Source organism: Pelodiscus sinensis, chromosome 1 (genome assembly GCF_052426305.1).
Source record: "Pelodiscus sinensis isolate ZL-2025 chromosome 1, ASM5242630v1, whole genome shotgun sequence".
Lineage (NCBI taxonomy): Eukaryota > Metazoa > Chordata > Testudines > Trionychidae > Pelodiscus > Pelodiscus sinensis.
This window is the reverse complement of record NC_143052.1, coordinates 122,861,524-122,881,539: the sequence shown is the minus strand read 5'-3', so window position 1 is coordinate 122,881,539 and position 20,016 is coordinate 122,861,524. Positions and strand designations below refer to the sequence as shown.

At 43.3% G+C, this 20,016-nt stretch overlaps 1 protein-coding gene across 8 annotated transcripts in view; it reads left to right on the top strand.

The window, feature by feature from the left end:
* SCUBE1 (signal peptide, CUB domain and EGF like domain containing 1) overlaps positions 1-20,016 on the top strand; it is a 294,385-nt gene that overhangs the window by 224,520 nt on the left and 49,849 nt on the right. For all 8 annotated transcript variants that reach the window (XM_006127715.5, XM_006127713.5, XM_014575791.4 and 5 more), the window contains one exon: positions 15,927-16,043. In XM_006127715.5, coding sequence (XP_006127777.3) covers positions 15,927-16,043 — 117 coding nt within the window. The remainder of the gene's footprint in view (positions 1-15,926; positions 16,044-20,016) is intronic.

Below are 20,016 nucleotides of genomic sequence, written 5' to 3'. Positions count from 1 at the left end.
GGCCATTCTCAGCTGCCTTTTGATCTGATTCCTTCCTTCCTTCCTTCAAAAAAAATAAAACTTCTCAAGGAGTGCCTCAGGTGATGGCCCCTCCCTCTCTGCACAAACTCCCCTCCCCTGCAGGGGCTCAGGGCCTGGGGGGAGGGATCTCATGTTCTCTCTGCTGCTCTCTGACAACACAGGGAGGCTCCCTACAAATGCCAGAGAGAAGAATGTTCTTTGATCAGTTATGGAGTGTGGTCTGGGGGGCAAAGGTGCCACCCAGAGGCTCCCCATTGTGTCACCCTCTACACAGCCACTGCCCAATTCCTCCACAAGATGGCTGATCAAATAGCTCACATCATTAGAGCTGCCAAAGAAGATGGAAAGGCACCCCCCACCTGCTGGGAAGGCAGGTGAGTTACACCACCCAATCCTGGCCTTGCAGCTAGTTCCCTCACCTCAGCCTCTGGGATTGTTGGCACCTGTCCCTGCTGTTTTAATCTCTCCTTCAATCTCTCTGTGGATGATGTTGAGGCTTTGTAGAAGATCCTCTGAGAAATTCCACTGAGAGCTGTTATCCCCGTGGCTCTCTTGGGGACGTTGTTGAGGCTGTGTGCTCATGTGCACACATGTAAGGTAGTTACGCCTTCCTGTATGTTAAAAATATGAGACCAAATGAATTTACCTTTCAGAGAATCAGTTAACTAGATAATCTGCTGCTCTCCTCCCTTGATTGCAGGGGTTCTTAAATGATTATTTTTTGAAGTAACAAATTAACCTATCATGAAAACAGATTCTTCATAACTCTACAGGGAACAGAATACTTTTTTCTGTCAAACAGCAGTATTCATAATAATAGTAATATCATATCTCATTTTAAAACTTCAGGCCAAATCCTGCAGAGTGTACTCAGGCAAAACTCCTATTGATATCCCCAAATGATGTAGACTTCGGCCAAGCCACCAATTTTTACCTGGTTAAAACTGCCAAAATTCCATGGTTGCCATCCAAAATGTAAATCCATCCCCAGCACCCAGGACTCACTTGAAATTTCTCCCAGATTCCTAAAGCTTTTGGTGACTCAGAAATGAGCTGGTCATTTAGTGGATGATGCGTAAAGCAGAACAAAACGCTGCTTGCTGACCTATAGCAATATTGGCTTTGCAGTGCTGACAGGAAGAAAAATGTGTGTTGGTCAGTAAACTCATTACATATGTTTAGAAAGACACATAGGGAGCAGATATTTACCACACTAAGATGATATTTTACTGCCTTTTTCTGTCTGTGACTGAGCAGTAAGTGCTGAGGGAAGCATGTGGCTGATGGTGAGCTTGTGGGCTCTCTGTGGGAGAGAGAAATACAGTGGGCAATTTTTGAAAGAAGCTGAAGAAAAGAGGGGGAAATTAACTTGCCATTACATGAGATCATACAGGAATCATTTAGAACAGAGTCCAAGGAAAGGCTTGTATTTTTTCTGGAGAAGGAGCAAATGATTTGGACCTACATTTTTATCACCAAGTTCAGGATTCATAACCCTTTGCTTTCAAATCCCAGGGATATCTTGCAGGAAAGTACAGCCACTGCTATTTTGATAAGGATTTATACCAGAGATAAAGAAAACCAGCTTGCCATTTGTATTTCCCATGGCTCTTTGCTTTGCTGGAGCATTTAGGTAAACGGTGGGAAACTATTGCTGTTGATGAGTTTGCTAAGAAGACAGGTCCACTTGGACCATGTAGCAAAGAGAGATCTGTCTAATATAGCTCCTGTGGCCACTGAAAGAGCCAGATTATGACTAATGTCTTTGGCATTTAACTGCAGTTGGGATTTGATTTAGAAGAGGCAGACAAACCATCCATGGGAACTGTTTCTTTGGAATAATAATCTTTCTAGGTGCAGAAACAACCTCAGATTCAACAAAATGACATGCAGTAAATGTCAGAGAAACAGCTGATGCTTTCTGAATGGACAGGGCACACCGTGCACACTATTAAATTAAATTTTCAGTTTACTGGCCCTAACCAAACTTGGATACCTAAACCTCTACTTGGACAAGGAATATACCAAAGCACAATTTCAAAAATTAGCTCAGATTCCAAGTCAGGAAAGCATTTAAGCATGTGCTCAAGTTCTTTCCTAGATAGGGATGCTTTTCTGAATTAAATCCTAAATCACTGAAGGTATGTCTACACTTGCTTCGAACTAGAGATGCAAATGCAGGCATTCGAAATTGCTAATGAAGCGGGAATTTAAATATCCCGCGCTTTATTAGCATGATCTCGCCAGTGCGCTAGTTTGAATCACATTTTTTGAGGAGTAACGTTAGTTCGAACCAAGAGGGTTGGTTCCAACTAACGTGTTCCGGCGCACACTTCCTGGTTCGAATCAGCTGTGATTCGAACTAGCGCGCCAGCGAGATCATGCTAATGAAGTGCGGGATATTTAAATCCCCGCTTCCTTAGCAATTTCGAATGCCTGCATTTGCATCCTTAGTTCGAACTAGGGTGCAAGTGTAGATATACCCTGAGTGAAATTCTATGGCATGTGTTAAGCAATTCATCAGACTAAATGATCATAAGGGCCCCCTGTAGCCTTAAAATCTAACCATTCTGTAAAATACTAGAATCCAGGTGTCAGCCATCTCTCTCTTAGGAGTTGCTTGACACCTCTCAGCCCTGGACACCCACAAGAATTGATGACTGTGGACTTGTGCAGGTCAATAATTTACAGATTTCTTTTAAACAAATCTGAACTGCTCATTTTGTTCTCATGGGACAAAATGAATATCTCAAGTCAGAACTGCATACAGTAAGTAATAACATGGATCTCTGAAGTGCTGCTACACCTATATCAGAGTATAGGCTCATCAGAGTGTTAGCCTACATCTACACTGCAATGCTATTTTGGGATACTGGAGTATCCCAAAATAGCTATCCCGCATCTTCACAGCAAGCCCGTTATTTTGGGCTCACTATTCTGACATCCCTGTTAACCTCATTCCACGAGGAGTAAGGGATGTTTTGGAATTGCGCTTTATTTTGAAATTTGGTGCTGTGTAGACAGCACCAAATGATAAAATTAGCTATTTCGAAATAGCATTAAAATAAGATACGCAATTTGTGTAGCTCAAATTGCGTCTCTTATTTCAAGCTACAGTGCAGTGTAGACACACCCTTAGGCTATGTCTAGACTTCAGGGTTTTTTCGAAAAAAGTGTTTTTTTTTCCCAAAAAACTTCACCTGTGTGTAGACTGCTGCCGCTTTCTTTTGAAATTAAATCGAAAGAATGTGGTGGTTTTTTTCAACAATGGTAAACCTCATTTTACAAGGAAGAACGCCTTTTTTTCAAAAGAGCTCTTTCGAAAAAAGGCATTCTTGATCGCAAACAGGGCTTTTTCGAAAGAGAGCATCCAGATTGCCTGGGTGCTCTCTTTCAAAAAAGCAATTCAATTTTTCGAAAAAAGTTGTGGCTGTCTAGACGATCTCTTTCGAAAGAAGCATCTAGTCTAGACGTATCCTCTAGAGTGTTAACAGCGTATTTAGTTCTGTACAAGCACAGGGCCTACCCCCAAAAGTGTGGGGTCAATACCACAGTAAGGAAAACCTGAAAGAGAGAAGACTTGTTGATGAGCCTTCAACTTTATATGTATGAGGTTGTTATCATATGTTATGTATATTATCAGGAGTGTAGAGGCAGAAACATGAAAATCTTAATAGTAAAACTCTTTACAGTTCTCTAGAGAAATGAAATAGCCAGTGGATCAAGACAAACCTCAGTCTGGTGGGTGGACTTTGACCTATCCTTGCTACAGGGTGTCTCCCTCCAGCTTCTCATCACAACTCATCATCCACTTTTTGGTGTTCTTAGGAAAGGCAGGAGTGAAGTTTTAAGTACACCTGAAGGATTAAGGAAGAGCGAAATAAAATTGTAGGAGACTAGACAGAACGAGAGGTAGTAAGTGGAGTGTCTCTTGATGCACTTAAATGGAGGAGACCATGGTATAATGCTCCTTCCTGTGGCTTGCTTTCAGTGGGAGTTTGTGCCACACAGTTTGAGAGTCCTTGGGTGGAAAAAGGAACATTTATTCCATGTTACCAGTTGTCTTTGCTAAAAAGGACAGACAATTATCTAGGAATCAATCTTAGGCTGGTAGTTTTCCCCCCAAGATTTGCTCGTTTTGATTAATTTAAAGGACTAAAAAGAAGGCATAAGATAAAGAGTGTCTCCCTCCACACTCCTCAGGAGATTTCCACTGTATTTTTCATGATATTATGCCTTACAGACACACAGTGATCCAAATAAAGTCACTGATCTTGCTAGTGGATCTACATGAGCAGACTCGGGTGACTGTTCAGTCTCATTGATTCCACAAGGTTCTGCATGGGCTCAGTGGTAACTGCATAGATCAAAGTGTAGGACCTGTGAAGTTGTAATTACAGCACACTCACAATTGCTTCCCCAGCTGTTAATAGAGTGGACTTTATAATAGAATGTGGTTGCTTCTGCCTCACTAAAACAAGGAGTGGGTTTTGTCAGTGAATTGGTGCAGAGAAACACATTTGAATAATGGATAACCCAGTAGATTTAACCCTCATTTGAGTTGATGGTAACCTTGTATTCTCCATAAGCCAGCTTTAACTGTGGCGATGCCTATTCTTGACATTGATAAATAGCAATTTTATCCTGCTTTTGCTGTCTGTCATTGAAACGGCAAAGGAAACATCCCCTTCTTCACATCCGTCTCAATTTTTGGCATTTACATAATTAGTCACAGGTTTTCCATTATTTATTGCATCTCCCTGCAGTAGAGCTTAAAGGTTTGTTCTGCAATTTATATGTATTTATTTGTTTTACCACTGGTTTTGAATTCTTACAGAGTTAATCATTTGTAATAAAAAGCACATTTCCCCTTGCAAGCAGAATCAATTTCCTTCAAAAGTCCTTCATTCTTTGATTAGTGCATTGCATTTGGTCTTCACTAATCACTTAGCAAACTGAGAGCAATAAAATCCTTAAATAAATAAATACTCTGAGTTGAAGTTAGTCATAATGGACAGAGTTGCCTGCTCTGGTTTTTGAAGTGCAAGATGTGGCTAAGCTACTTATACATTTAAGTTCAAATAAAAGGTGTAGTAATTAATGCCAGATATTTTTCTTCTGCAGATCATTAGTACATTATTAACAGCTAGGTCTCAGCAACAAGTGAGGGGACATGTCTGCAAGTCAGTCACGCAATAGAAAGCTCACCAGGGTATGGTGTTTGAATTATATTTAAAGCTTTGGGTTTCCAGGGGGGTAAGGAAGATGCCAGCCTGCACCAATTCTTGCCCACTAAAAGTACTCAGCAGGAAAGTCATAAAATAAGAGGTTTTATACTCAGAAGAGTCTGTGTTACCTCTTCTGTATTCGCTCCATCCTTCATTGGTTTGCTATTTCAGACTCTGAAACACAATGGGCAGTTATAGAGAGAAGCTGATGTTTGGTTGTTTTGGGGTCTGTGCTGGATTTCTACACACACATTAACAAACCTGTGGCACCACTCGGAGCCTGGGTCAGCTGCCTTGTGCTCACAGGCCTCTAAAACTGCAATTGTAGATGTTTGGGTTTAGGCTGGGGCCTAGGCTCTGTGATCCTACCTCCCTCATGGGATCTCAGTGTCTGAGCCCAACCATCTACATTGCAACTCAATGGCCATGCAGCCCAAGTCTGCTGACCTCACCCAGCCATGGCTGTGCTGGGTCTTCTGTTGCATTAGTCCTCTCAGGTGATCTATGGGAGGGTGCTCTGATGAGCTGTGAACAGAGCAAGGTCAAATTGAGTCAGACAGTGTGTGATACCATATAGATCCCAATTATATCAGTGTCAGTTCATATATGTTTCCTGACACTGAATCCAAGCCATCCCTTGGTGCGGCATGTGGCCTAAACCAAGGCTTCTGTTTGCTCCAGCAGCCCCTCTGACTGGGATTTGTAGGCTCGCTAATGTTCGACCGGCAGCTATTTCAGGTAGTCTCTGATTGTGAAATGGACAACACTGGTGGCAGGGTGAAATTGGGGGGCAGAGAAGGAAAACAGAAAATAGTTGCTTTAAATACATGCCTTTCTAGAAAGCTTGCAGGCTTTATTTTAAAAGCACTCACGTGCTATTTTCAAGGAGTTCAGTATGTGTGAGCTGGAGCGAGACTGCCGTGGATAAGGAAAGGGAATGTCTCTCTTTCTCAAAGGGCCCACTGGATTGGGTGCTGAGGAATGGGACAGGAACCCTGACAGTTGTGACTGGCTTTGGTTTGGCCTGATCTGAATACACTGCATGTCCTGAACACATGGCTAATTGTATGGCACTTTGTGAGTATGTCTACACTGCAGCTGGGAAGGTGCTTCCCAGTGCAGGAAGACAGACTCATTCTAGCTCTATTCAAGCTAGTGCACTAACGATAATAATATAGCTATGGCAGCTTCCCCAAGTACAAACCCACTGCCACAGAATAGGGCAGGATTGGTGATAGACGTCGCTGGCCCCTGGACAAGGGAGGGAGCTTGTCTCTGGCACTCCCAAAAGGGATGGGCCCTCTGATAGAAGGGGCGGGGTTAAGGACAGCTCTCAGCGCCGCCCAGACCTCTCTGCATCTCCCCCATCCAGCCCTCAACATCGCCCAAATCATGCTACATGGGGCTCCAGTGGCAATTAAAGGGACCAAAGTCCCAGCTGTTTTAAATTGCTGGGGCCTAAGACAACTGCCTCTTTTGCCTCCTCAGTAAGCAGCCCTACCCATGAGTATGTACTTGGCATGGCTAGCCCATGTCATCACTCATCACTGCGCTGGTACTGAGGCTATGCTACTATTTTTAACACACAAGCTTGAGGAAAGCTTATGTGAGTATGTACACTCCAACCGTAAATCACTCCCCAGCCCCAAGTGTAGAAAGTGCCAGAATTGGGACTGTGTAAATGGTTCAGGGGAAAAATCAAACCAGGTTTGTCGGAGGGCACTAAAATAAATCTGCACTGCATGGATTTGCATTTGGAAGACAGGCTCATCGTGATGTCATATTGTGCCAAAGGACTGAGATGTGGCTCTGTTACCCTGAGATGTGTTGTAATTTTATGTTATGGTGGCAGTGTCATCACTTCAGGTTTGAAAGTTCTGCTAATCAGTCAGAACCCAGAGGATTTTCCATTTTTTAAGTCCCCCACAACTTTTACGACAGCAGTCACACAACCAATGCAGAACTGTAGCACAAAGATGAAGATAGATTGTAAGCTTTTTGAGGTAAACCGTGTCATTGTACAGCGCCTATCACTCTGAAGAACTGATTGTGCTTAGAGCTTCCAGGTGTAATATTGTTACCCCTCTTGACCTGAGCAGATAGCCAATATTCAGGGTCTTGTGGGTTGCTTCCAATAAGAGAAGAAATCGATAATGGAGCCAGGTATTTCTTTGGTATAATCCTGTTTATTTACAAAAAATATACATCATGCTTTGTTACCCTGAACACAGTAGCCATCAAGCAACAAGAAACATTTTCTTTGCTCACATTTTCAAGCATCTTACCAGACAGCACTCTACCAAAAAGCTCTCTCAGTTCTTTCTTAGAGTCATGCTACACAGGCATCTCTGGCCGTCTCTGTGGTTTCCATGTTGTCTTCTCTGTGTTTTTGTTAGGTTTCCCCTTGCATTCAGACCCCAGAGAAAATCCCACAGACCACATGAATGTGCCTGAGTTTGGGGCAGAGGCTCCTCTTGTCTCAGCTATCATTTCCATAAAGCAGCTTAATTGCTTTTTATTTTAATCCTGAATGAGGGGCAGCTATCACATCTACTAGCTTTAGTAAAGTTTCACCCAACCTCCAATTTAACAGTAGTATCAAATAAAATAGGAAAGAAATTAAGAGAAATGAATCCATATTTTTGTAATTTTCTTTTAAATGTCTGAGTGGATTGGGCCCTAAATTGCTTCCATTCTACAACCGTATCCCTAGCTGAAGTCAGCAAACTCACACGTATTTCTCTGTCCAAATGCGTTTTGCATAGGTAAATGTGTCAAGAAGCAGTGACGGTGGTTTCCGTATCAATTTGTATGTGCATAAAATCATCTGAAAAGCCAGTGTTGTTTCTCAGCCTTATATTTGAATGTTTAGATTTTTATCAGTTTGTCTCATGGGCCCAATGCTGTTTAAAATGGCCTGGTTTGCATTTAACAGAATCTGTTCTGATTAATTGAATGCAGAGACGGGTAGTGCAATACAGAAAGGAGTCTTTCATTCCTAAGACACTGGTATGAATCCAGCTCAGTTTCGGACTGGCCAAAAATCATTACTCTCAGATAGGTTCTCAGTGCCCTATGCTCTCAGGCCACAAGTGAGCAAGTATCCACATCACAAAAACCACCAGTACAATTAGTGCTACTGTAATTGGAAACCCACAGCCTCAGCAGAAAGGCCAAGGACTGGGTGAGCACGGAAAATGATGTACTCTCTCTTACCTAGAAGTGGTTCCTTCAGGTTAGCACTGAAGCTCAGCTGTCTGAGGAACCTCCAAGGAAACTACTTCGGCCCAGGCAGTAACTCTCCTTCTGGCGATAAATGGAAGGCTTTTTTGTGGCAATAAATGAAGGACTTCACTTTCCAATCCCGTCAACCTGGCCCCTATTTACAAGCACTAAATTCAGGAAAATAACAATAGTTTAAAAGATCCTTTACTACATGTCAGCTTTACAAAAAGCAAGGGGTAATTGCAGAAACAATTGTTTAAAAACCCCAAATCCAAGGTGAAATCAAAGGACCAGCACCTGAGAAATAATTATAAAACATACCTGTTATTGGCAATACACAGATTTCCACACGCACTTGTGAAATCCTGATCCTGTATAAACCACTTAGGAATTTATTCCCTTATGGGCAAAAGGAAAGGAATGCAAGGCCATTACCAGCTCAGACACTCCCCTCAAGAGCGCAGTGTGGAATGCTAAAAATCATGGATTATACACAGCTCAGTCAGGGTGCAAGCACATGGTGATGGGCATTTGGACTACAGGCAGGGAGGCTTGCAGCAGTGCAAGGCCACACCCCGTCTCCCTCTTCCACATGGACCCGCAGCCAGCTAATGGAGTTCCAGCAAGTGTGTGGCTTCAGCGAAAGCTTGCGTGGCCAGGGGTGCATTGAAACAGAACATTCACTGAATCACCGCTGCCAATAGGGCTTCCTTAGCTGGATCGCACCACGGTCCTTGCTACAGAGGTGGATGTGCCATGTGCCAGCAAGAGTGAATTTTGCCCCATAGTCCTAATTAATTTCAAACCACCAGCTCACAGATTCCAAGGCCAGAAAGGACCATTGCGATCATCTAGACCAGGGGTTCCCAACCTTTTTCGGTCCCCGTGCCCCCTTGGCTTTTACTAAACCTTCCCGTACCCCCTATTCAATATGAAAAAAAATAAATTCTAGACTCTAGAATCCACAACTTTTTTCACTAAAACTACTACTTTTGGAATATTTCAATTAGGAGAATCTAGTTATTTACCAAATATTCCCCGTACCCCCGTGACAAGCTTCTCGTACTCCCTGGGGGTACACGTACCCCAGGTTGGGAACCCCTGATCTAGACTGACCTCCTGTGCAACACAGGCCAAAGAATTTCCCCAAAATAAGAGCAAAACATTCAGTCTTCATTCAAAATTGTCACTGATGGAGAATCCACTATGATCCAAGTTGTTCCAATGAGGAATTAAATTCACTGTTCAAAATGTACACCTTATTGCCCATGTGCATTTGTCCAGCTTCAACTTCCAGCCATTAAATGGTGTTATGTTTTTCTCTGCTGGGCTGAAAAGCCTAGTATTACATATTTGTTTCTTATATAGGTACTTATCGACTGAAATCAAGTCCCCCCCCTTTGGCGCTGTCACATGGTGTGCTGAGACCCCACTGAACCTGCTTTCCCTGCTCGGTTGGGCCCCCTGTAAGCCAGTCTTGTTGAGTCACACTCACTAGCCTGCTGCAACACAGACACCGAGTCTGGGTTCTGCACCCAAAGCTGCAGACCTTAACTGCAAACAGCACAGTGAGATACTTTTCTCCAACACTCAGATACCCAGCCCCTCTAGCAAAGGGGTGGGGCTACATCTGCATGTACTGGGACGCTGCTTGCTCTTATTCCCCTTCCCCTCACAGTTAGGGAGCGAGGACATAGCTTGCATTGTTTACTCCCCTGCCCCTTTCTCTCACCGGCTAGGAGTGAAAGGAATGCACGCAAGCTGTGTACTTCCCCTCACTCCAGTGCAACCAGTGTCCCACTATGCGTGGCTGAAGCCCCGCCCCCCAAAATGGTGCCCTTCCCTTCTAGGGACCAAAGTCCCAGAAAAATCCATCTTATGCTGTATAGAGATTTATACAGTATAACCCCATTAAATATGCCCTCTTGCTCAATGTAGAGAAAGAGAGACGCAAAGACTCCCTCCCACCAGGTAAAAATTATTTTCACTGGCTTTATTAATAAACAAAAGTGATTTTATTAAGTATAAAAGTAGGATTTTAGTGATCATAAGAGATAGCAGACAGAATAATGTAGGTTACTAAACAAAATAAAACAAAACATGCACACTAAGCTTAATATACTAAGGTCTGGTCTACACTGAAGGGGAAGGTTGACCTAAGATATGTAATTCCAGCTATGTTAATTGCATAGCTGGAGTCAGTGTATCTTAAATACCCATCCACACAGCCGGAGGTCAATACGAGCAAAGGTTCCCATCAGCTTCCCTTAATCTTTGCAAGTGTTATAGATTCTCGTTGGGGCGGGAAGAAACGCTCACTGCCTGGCCCGCCTCCAACAGAGAACCTATCCTACGTCGTTTCTCACAACAAATTCCCGTGAGGTTCTCAACTGTCCCCTTACTTCTGCATGCAGGGAGGGTAGAGAGACCTGGGCCCGCCCCCTCTCCAGGTCTGAGCCCAGGACCCTAAGGACAGGAACGCCAACTTCCTGTCCAGCCGGCAGGACTAAGCCGCAACTCACCGACCTACGGGCTGCGTCTCTGCCCTGTCCTAGGATGCTTCCTCCCCTCCTGCTGTGCTCCCAAGAGCCACTCACTGCTCGCCACTCCACTTGGCCTCCATTGGTGACGTCTCCCCCGCTGGTAGGCTCGCTCCGTGCCCTCCCATTGGGCGCGTTCACCCTTCCCAGTTTGCCGCCTTCTCAAAGGACTTCGTCCCTTTTCTAAGCCGGCGCCCTTGCTAAGAGACTCTGGCACATGTCCGGTACTGCCAACCAGCTCAGAGGCACTGGGTGCCACCACGCAGGTGCGAGCCGCGGCCGCCAAGCATTCCCAGCATGGCCTCGTGCACACCCCAGCACTGATGCAGAACGCTGCAGTAGTGCAAGGGGGGGCGGGACGCTGCGCGAGCTTTCGCCACCCCATCACACACACCCCCCTTAAGTCTCTGACCCCTTTTTCGCTTGTGGTCTCATCTACCTCACCCACTCTTGAAAAGAAGTCTGCGTTCATGTGGTTCTTCCCTGGCTGATGTACTACCTCGAATTTGTAGGCTTGCAGCACCAGGTACCATCTCATCACCCATGCATTTATGTCCTTCATCGACTGCAGCCACTTTAGTGGGGCATGGTCCATCACCAATCTAAATGCACTTCCTAGCAGATAATACCGCAGGGATTCTATTGCCCATTTCACAGCCAGAGCTTCCTTCTTCACTGTTGCAGATGCTTGTTCCCTAGGGAATAATTTCCTGTTTAGATACAATATGGGGTGCTCCTTCTCCTCTATTTCCTGTGCCAGGTCGGCCCCTAGTCCGACAGCCGAGGCGTCTGTCTGTACAATAAATCTTTTGAAAAATCGGGCTGAGCTAACACCGGTGCTTTCATGTCTTTAGTTCCCGAAATGCCCTTTCTCACGATTCTGACCACCTTACTCTCTTGGACTGTCCCCCCCCCCCCTTATTAAATCCGTAAGGGGTGCTGCTATGGTCACAAACCTAGGTATGAATCTATGATAATATCCAACTAATCCTAAAAACTGCCGGACTTGCTTTTTGGTTGTTGGCATTTTGTATTCTGCTAGGGCTTGTATTTTACTAACCAGGGGCCTCAATCACCCTCTTCCCATGGTACACCCTAAGTACGTCACTTCCCGCCAGCCTATATGGCATTTTGCGGGGTTCGCCGTTAGACCAGCCTCCTCTAATGCCCGAAGTACTGCCCTCAGATGTTGTAAATGTTCCTTCCAGTTTCTGAGATACACAACATCATCGATATAGGCCACCGCAGAGAGCTTATGGTCTTGGAGCACCTGATCCATTAACCGCTGGAAGGTAGCGGCTGTCCCGTGTAGCTGTCTTTTCTTTGGACCCACCACAACCCCTCCTCCCAGGCTTAAAGGAAAAAAACAAGTTTATTCACAGATCATTGACCTGAGTATTGGGCCATTAAGTTCCTTGAGTATTACTAATGGCCCTCACTTAGCATAACTACAGGTTTATATTTCATATTTCTAACTTCAAGTACAGGAATGATACATGTATACAAATGGTATAATCATATTCAGTAGATTACAACCTTTCCAGTGATATCTCATATGAAGAATCTCACCTAAAGAATATTATGTCATAGTTTTATTCATAAGCATATTCCCATAAAGAATATGAAATATCCCATCACACCTTGTGCAGTGATTTTTTTTAAACAAAAAAGAGCAAGATAAGTTGCCCAAATTCATTTCTGTTGTTTATTGAGCAGTATTTAATGCCCAAGGCTCAACATGAAAGGCAGGTATAATACACAGAGCCATCTCCTTTCTAACATAAAAGAAATCAGTAATATAGAAGTGTGAGAATAAAGTAAAAGCATCTTTGGATCGTCTTCACACTCGAATGGATCAATAGCTTTTTATAGCTAGATAAAGTTTAAATGATTTTTAAAGGATAAATTTCCTTTCTGCCTTGCTTGAAGTATTGACCGCTCTGGCATCTCTGCTATCTTCCCTTCCCCAGAGTTGTTGAGAGAGGATGGCAGGGACCATCTAATCCCTCCCTCCTGTGGAGGTGAGATGGTTGCTTCCACTCTGCCTAGCCTGTTTGTTCAGTTTCCCCAGCTCTAGCACAAAATCCTCTGAGGTCACAATGTGGAGTTCTGATTGTCCCATATCCATGAGGACTGAACTGCCTAAACTGTTCTAACCTGTGTTGGTATTTTGCTAAGGCTTAAGCTTTGTTGATGAAATAAAATGAAACGGGACTCTCTTCCCGGAGGCAGCTCAGCTCAGCCACTGTTGATAGCAACTGATATCTCTTACTCAGCGCTAGATCTCAAAGCATTTTACAAAGGAGAAAGTCTCATTGTCCAGATGAGGAGCTGAGGCATAGAGCAATGGTGTGACTTGTCCAAAGTCACCCAATAGGCCCACGGCATAACTGAGAGTAGAATCCAGGTCACACAAGTCCCAGTGCTCTATCCACTAGACATCGCTGCTGCCATTATTCTTCAATTTTATTGTTCAATCGCTGTTGAAATGTGCATATTTGATTCCTCGGAGAGTTAATGCTGGTTAAGCGTAACCTTCCAGAGAAGAAGTGGGCCTGGATTTGTGCAACAATACTAAGGTATGAAAGGGTTTCTGGGAGTCAGCAGTCATATCCCCCAGCCTGGAGCACAGGTATCGAAGTCTAAAAGAGAGGCTGAAAAAAGATTCTACCACCCTGACTTTAACATGCAGTCACCTTCCTTTAATGCAGAGTAAGCGGTGAATACTTTCCCTTTTCTATGGCCAGTGTTGAATTCCACAAGAGACTGGTGATTCTGTAGTCATGGGGTTGCAGAAAACTCAGACCCTTGGGCATAAACTAGCCTGGGGACATCCTGCTATGTCAAACAACCAGACGGGTTATTTTTAAAATGGGGAGTTCTGCATACAGGCTTTCCTGTCCCAGTCAGCTGCAGAAGAAGCAAAGGCAGGATTTATTAGCCATATAGCAGGAGGCAGGCTGTATTTAATGGGAAAATTGCCTCTTTAAAATATATTTGTATTATAATAAAAATGTTTAATATTTCTATTAGCCTATCACAGACACAATATTTCATTCAATAGGACTCATTTACCAATTCCAAGAGAGCATATTTTTGTTGTAAGCAAACTGTTGCTTTCAGAGTCAAGAAGTGGTATAAATCCTTGATAATGTCAAAGGGTTTAGGGCTTAACCCTGTAGTCATTTATATTAGTGGCATGATTCTGGATAACTTAAATGGTGCAGGATTGGGCCATTACTGAGGAATGATAAAGGGTTTTGGTCTAGTTTGTTTTTTGTCTTTAAAAAGAGAGCTACAGATTAAATCAGAGACCAACGATGAATGGTACTTGTGAATTTCTAGTGGTACCGTACCCTGGATACTGTCATAAATAAATGAAACTAAAATGCATTATTTGGCTACTTCTGAGTTTGAACTCTTTTAAACATCAGCTAAAGTAGTGGTTTCCAAATTCACTTGTAAATGTATCACTTATTTAGGGAAAACCAGTTGCCATTTTTAAAATATATTGAAATAATTAAATATTTCCAAAGCTACAGATAGATATAATCCCAAGAAAATAATTTTAGAAAACAAACACATTTAAGGAAAATCAAATGGGAAAACTCATTTGAAAATGAAGGATGCCTGGGAAAAATGAAAACCTGGAATCATTTTTGGACATACACAGATACACACTCTCTTTCTCCTTCCTTCTTAGGTCTCAAGTATATTTCACTTTATAGTATGTATTATAGCTGTATGGATACTTTTCAATTTGTTCTTTTAATTATTCTGTGCATTATCTTTGCATGTATATATTCAGCACACTGAAAGACTTGTATCACATGAAATGTAAATTTTATAGCATTAGAAATTTGGTCATAAACAGAGATGAACATCCTGACTATACAAATACTTACACTAGTGCTTAATTTCAGTGGGCATACTTGCATGCCTTGTGTACAAGTCCTTGAATATTAGCAAATGCAGGCCTAGCTGTCCATTACATTTATAGTGCATAGGCATTGGGTACTATCCCCATAAATCGTTTCAGAGTTCACTAATATTCATGGGTGTTTACCATTTCCTAAAAAGATACAATATACAAGGCCTAGTAACATTTATGTACACTGCTGCTTTGTCTGGCTTCTAAAGCACAGAAAACAGTGAGGACCACCAGTGGGATCACAAACTATTTAAAAGGACACCACCCAATTCCTATGCATTTCAATACATTGGAGGAATGCTTTTTTTTTTTTTTTTTTTCATTTAAATTAAAACCTTCAAACTAGGATCTTTTATTAAACTAGCCTTTTAACTTAAAAACCACTCCTGAGGAATTCCTCTAAACAGGATTTGAGAAAAACAACGGGACTCCAGGTGAGAGACTTGCTGCTGGAATTCACTCTGTAAAAAAATTGCTGCCATCCTGCATATGTTGCTGTTTAGAATGTCTATAACATCTTTTCCATGGTACTTTCTATTAAAGGCAGCTTTACTTTGCTCCGTTCAGCATTATACTTTTTAAAAATCATGCCTATGCTCTTTATTGATTTTTTTGTGTGCCCTATGGTGGAGCAGAAATGTCATGCAATGCTGCTAGTTACTGTCATAAGAATGGAATAAGACAGTCTCAATACGCATCTCATGTTTGCTAGGTTTGATATGCTATTGGAGGTTAAATGGTGTCACCTAGAGGACAAACATGTGTATTGCAGACATACTTTTTTACAAAGTTCTTTCCTTCCTTCCCATACTTTGAATTGTCTCTTCCTAAAACTATAGGAAAACTGAGCTTGTCTTTTGTCTGTCTTAGTAATATCTCAGTCCATTTATTAATCATATTGATGCTGTAACTGAGAGTTAAATTCCATCCGTCTTGTATAACTGCATTCTGACTTTATAAAAACATTTGCTCTGAATTCAGATATAGATGAGTGCTCATTCGAAAGGACTTGTGACCATACCTGCATCAACTACCCAGGAAGTTTTGAATGTCTCTGTCACAAAGGCTACACCTTGTATGGCATGACACACTGTGGAGGTTTGGAGACTGATTTTAATTTCTTTATACTTGTTTTGTGTAACCATCTACTGAACCAAGGATATTTGCCTTGCTAAGACTGTAGACACCATATGAAAGCTAAATAAACCTAGGCAGGTGGGACCAAATATATGGAGCCTCAAATCTGCCTAGATGTTCTTGGGAGAAGGGTGTGACTGGAAAAGTGGCCACCCATCATTTCTGTTGTAATAGCATCCAAAGGCACCAATTTAGACCATGATCCTCCATTGTGATCCATGCAAGCTGATGGCTGCATCTCCATGGAGCCTCACCCGTGTCAATGAGCCTCCACAAGGACACAACAGCCCTCTGTCATGGATCCCAGTGCAGGGGAGAGAGGGGAAGAGACAGTGGGATGGGGCTGGGGGAGCGAAGGGAATGGGATGGGCCAGGGGAAAGTTGGGACAGGAAAGGAGATGGGATGGGACAGAAAAGGGAATGGGCAGAGGGAAGCAGGATCCCAGCATGTGGCACCTCTCAGCAGCAGCAACATCCCCAGCCTCAGCAGGGAGGCAGCTGTGGCAGCGCCAGAGCAGTCACATCACTGCAGTAGCTGGTGCCACAGTGGTCGCTAGCTGCAGCTAGGGCTCCCTTGTTAATCTGGCCCGTCACTCCCCAGCACCAACAGCCCACATATCACTGTAGGCAGAGGGGGGAGAGCCAGTGAGCCAAGAGAATTGCCTTCAGTGTGTGTTTGCGCACGTGTGTGCATGCATATGTGTACACACACACACACACACTTGCTCTTCCTCCTCCTCTCCCCAAAATATAGCAGTCAGACTATGTCTGTGTTGTGTCTCAAATGTCTTGGGACTAGCACAGCTACAACAGTGTCGCAGGCAGTTTCCACATGGGTAAAGTTACTGTCAACAGTGACATGCAGTCATGGGAGCTGCTTCTTGCAGAGGGTGCTCACCCTACCCAGCTCCTGTTGACTGCTTGCCTTTGTGGATGACACAGCCCTCCAGCCGAGAAGAGTCTAGTTCAGTGTAACCAGAAAATCCAACTAATATCCAAAGTTCCTGCAGATCAGCCCATCTTCTGCATTCTGTTCCCACTCCCCTTTCAAGGATTGCTGTAGAGTCTCCTCCCGTGCTCCACTATTGAGCACTGGCTCCATCAGAAGAATCCTGAGCTTTGAATCTCCTGCAGACCCCAGCTTTAGAGACCAGGACAGGAGCTTTTTTCTTCCCTTAGGCTATGTCTAGACTGCAGGCTTCTTTCGAAAGAGGCTCTTTCGAAAGCATCTTTCGAAAGAGCCTCTTTCGAAAGATCGCGTCTAGACTACAGGCGGATCTTTCGAAAGAGCAATCCGCTTTTTTGAAAGAGAGCACCCAGCGAGTCTGGATGCTCTCTTTCGAGGAAGCCCTATTTACATTGAAGAACGCCTTCTTTCGAAAGAGGAACTTTCGAAAGAGGCGTTCTTCCTCGTGAAACGAGGTTTACCGCCATCGAAAGAAAAGCCGCGTTCTTTCGAAATAATTTCGAAAGAACGCGGCTTGAGTCTGGACGCAGGGGAAGTTTTTTCGGAAAAACCCTGAGTCTGGACACAGCCTAAGAGATCTCTTTGCCTTCTTGCGAAAGAGGGTTTTTTTCCTGACATTTGGCCCCATATTGGAAAAACGTCTTATGCAAAAAGAATCAGAAGATAATATGCAAATGCGAGCACGGTTTGCATATCTTCTTCCGAGAAACAATGGCAGTGTAGCCATAGCATCAGACCCAAGTGTCACCTGAACCCTCCTCACCCTGCCTCTGTTGACTGAAAAGCAACTAATTACTTGCAGCACAGATGTAATCAATGTGGTTCACTGTCTCTTAACCCTTTTAACCCATGATGGCCCCTGTGCATGTATTTGCAGGGTTTGGACCTAAGATGACAAGCAACTTACAAGGGGTATAAGAGAGGAATGGTATTTTTGCCTTCATTATTACGAATAATAGTTCCATTATTTTTAAATAAATAAAAATACACCCTTTATATCAGTCTACCGTCAATGCTCTCTTAATCAGTTGGTTAATTTAAAACAGGTTTTTTTCCCAAGCTATTAAAGCATAGCCCTTACAACATATTGTCCAGATTCAAAGCATGTTATGTACATTCTCTAATTAATCCTCCTCTTCCAGTTAGAAATGTTAGTAGTATCCCCATTTTATAAACAAGGCCCATCTTGCCTGGGGGAGAGAAGTGCAGAAGCTGGAGAGGAAAAGAAGGGCCCCTGCCACAACACCAATCTCACACCTAAATCGTAACAGCTGATAATCTGGATTGGGGGAAGGAATATCTGATGGTGTTTAGAGGGTGTTGTGACAGAATAATAGCTGTAGGGCCATTTTCCCCCTCACATAGCGGGTACAGTGGAAACTTTGCTATAGCCACAACTTCTGCAGGATCAGGAACAGAGAATTTCAGGCCCACTTTGGAATTTAAGTCCACTGCATAGCTGCTCTATCACATAGCTGCTCTTTGGCCATTGCACTGGCTATCACTCTGAGGGTATGTCTACACTGCAATTAGACACCCACAGCTTGCTCGTGCCAGCTGCCTCGGACTCAGGAGTCTCAGATTGTGTGGCTGTTAAACTGTGGTGTAGATTTTCTGGCTTGGGCTGCAGCCTGAGTTCTAGGACCTTCCCATCTCCCTGGGCATGAGACCTGGGCTCCAGCCAAAGCCTGGAAGTCTGTTCTGTAGTTAAACAGCCTTGTAGCCCAAGCCCCATGACCTGAGTCAGCTGGCACGGGCCAGCTGCTGGTTTTTAATTGCAGCCTAGACATACTCCGAGGGATTTCTGTGGTGGTCTAGCTGAACATTTAAAAATACTGGTCAAAGGAAAACAATAGTTTTTTCCTTGTGGAATATGTTAAGTGTAGGTAGCCTGAACAATGATTTCATAATGCTGATCTCATTAGTTAAAAATACAGGGGAAACAAAGAAATGGTACGAGTCCATTTGTTCCTTCCTAGAGCCTTAAATCTAAATTAATGCTAGAAAACGCCGCGATTCAAAAGGAATTTTCCATTTGTTCTCTTTACTTTAAAAGTAATCAGTAGTAAAAGTAGCGTTTGGTGGGTTTTCCAGAGGACCCTGAAATTATGCAAAGTATAATCTGAGTAAAATGTGTGTTAAGCTGTAACCAAAAGTATATTCAGATCATGTTAAGGGTCTAATTTTAATCCCACAAAAGCAAAGTATTCAGAGCCAGATTCTGCTCTGTCACCCCCAGCCAGCGTAGAAGCAGAACAAGTCCATTTAGTTCAGTAGAGTTACTGGGAGCAGAATTCGTCTCTAAAGCTACGTCTACCCTGCAGGTATTTGTCGGCAGAGACTATGCTACCGAAGCGCTCATTAGCATTTGTCGCGCTATCATTTGCATATCTCTGCTGATGCTTTTTGCGCAAAAACAAGCTGTGTAGATAGGTCCATTTTGCGCATGAAAACCCCTTTTGCGCAAGATCCCTTATGCCTCCAAAAAGGAGGTGGACGGGATCTTGCGTAAAAGGGTGGTTTGAGCAAAACGGACCCATCTACACTGCTTGTTTTTGCGCAAAAAGCATCGGCAGAGATACGCAAATGATAACGCGACAAATGCTAATGCGCGCTTCGGTAGCATAGTCTCTGCCGACAAATACCTGCAGTGTAGACATAGCCTAAGAGTTCACCATTCTGAGGTATATGAAAATCTATATAAGCATTTCCCCCACATACTACAGTACTAGCAAGATCTATCACTGCTAAGGGATAATAGGGCATACTAATTATATCGGGCTAAATTCTGATTTTGATTCAATGATCATACAACTCAGTTTGATATATAGAAGTAACTGAGGCACAATTTGACCTATTGTTCCTGCCTGAATTCCCCAGTTTTTGTGGTGTTAAATTGAGACCTCTACTTATGATACCTAAGTCTTCTCTTTGGGAAAGAAGCAGGAGTAAACTGAGGCTGAACCC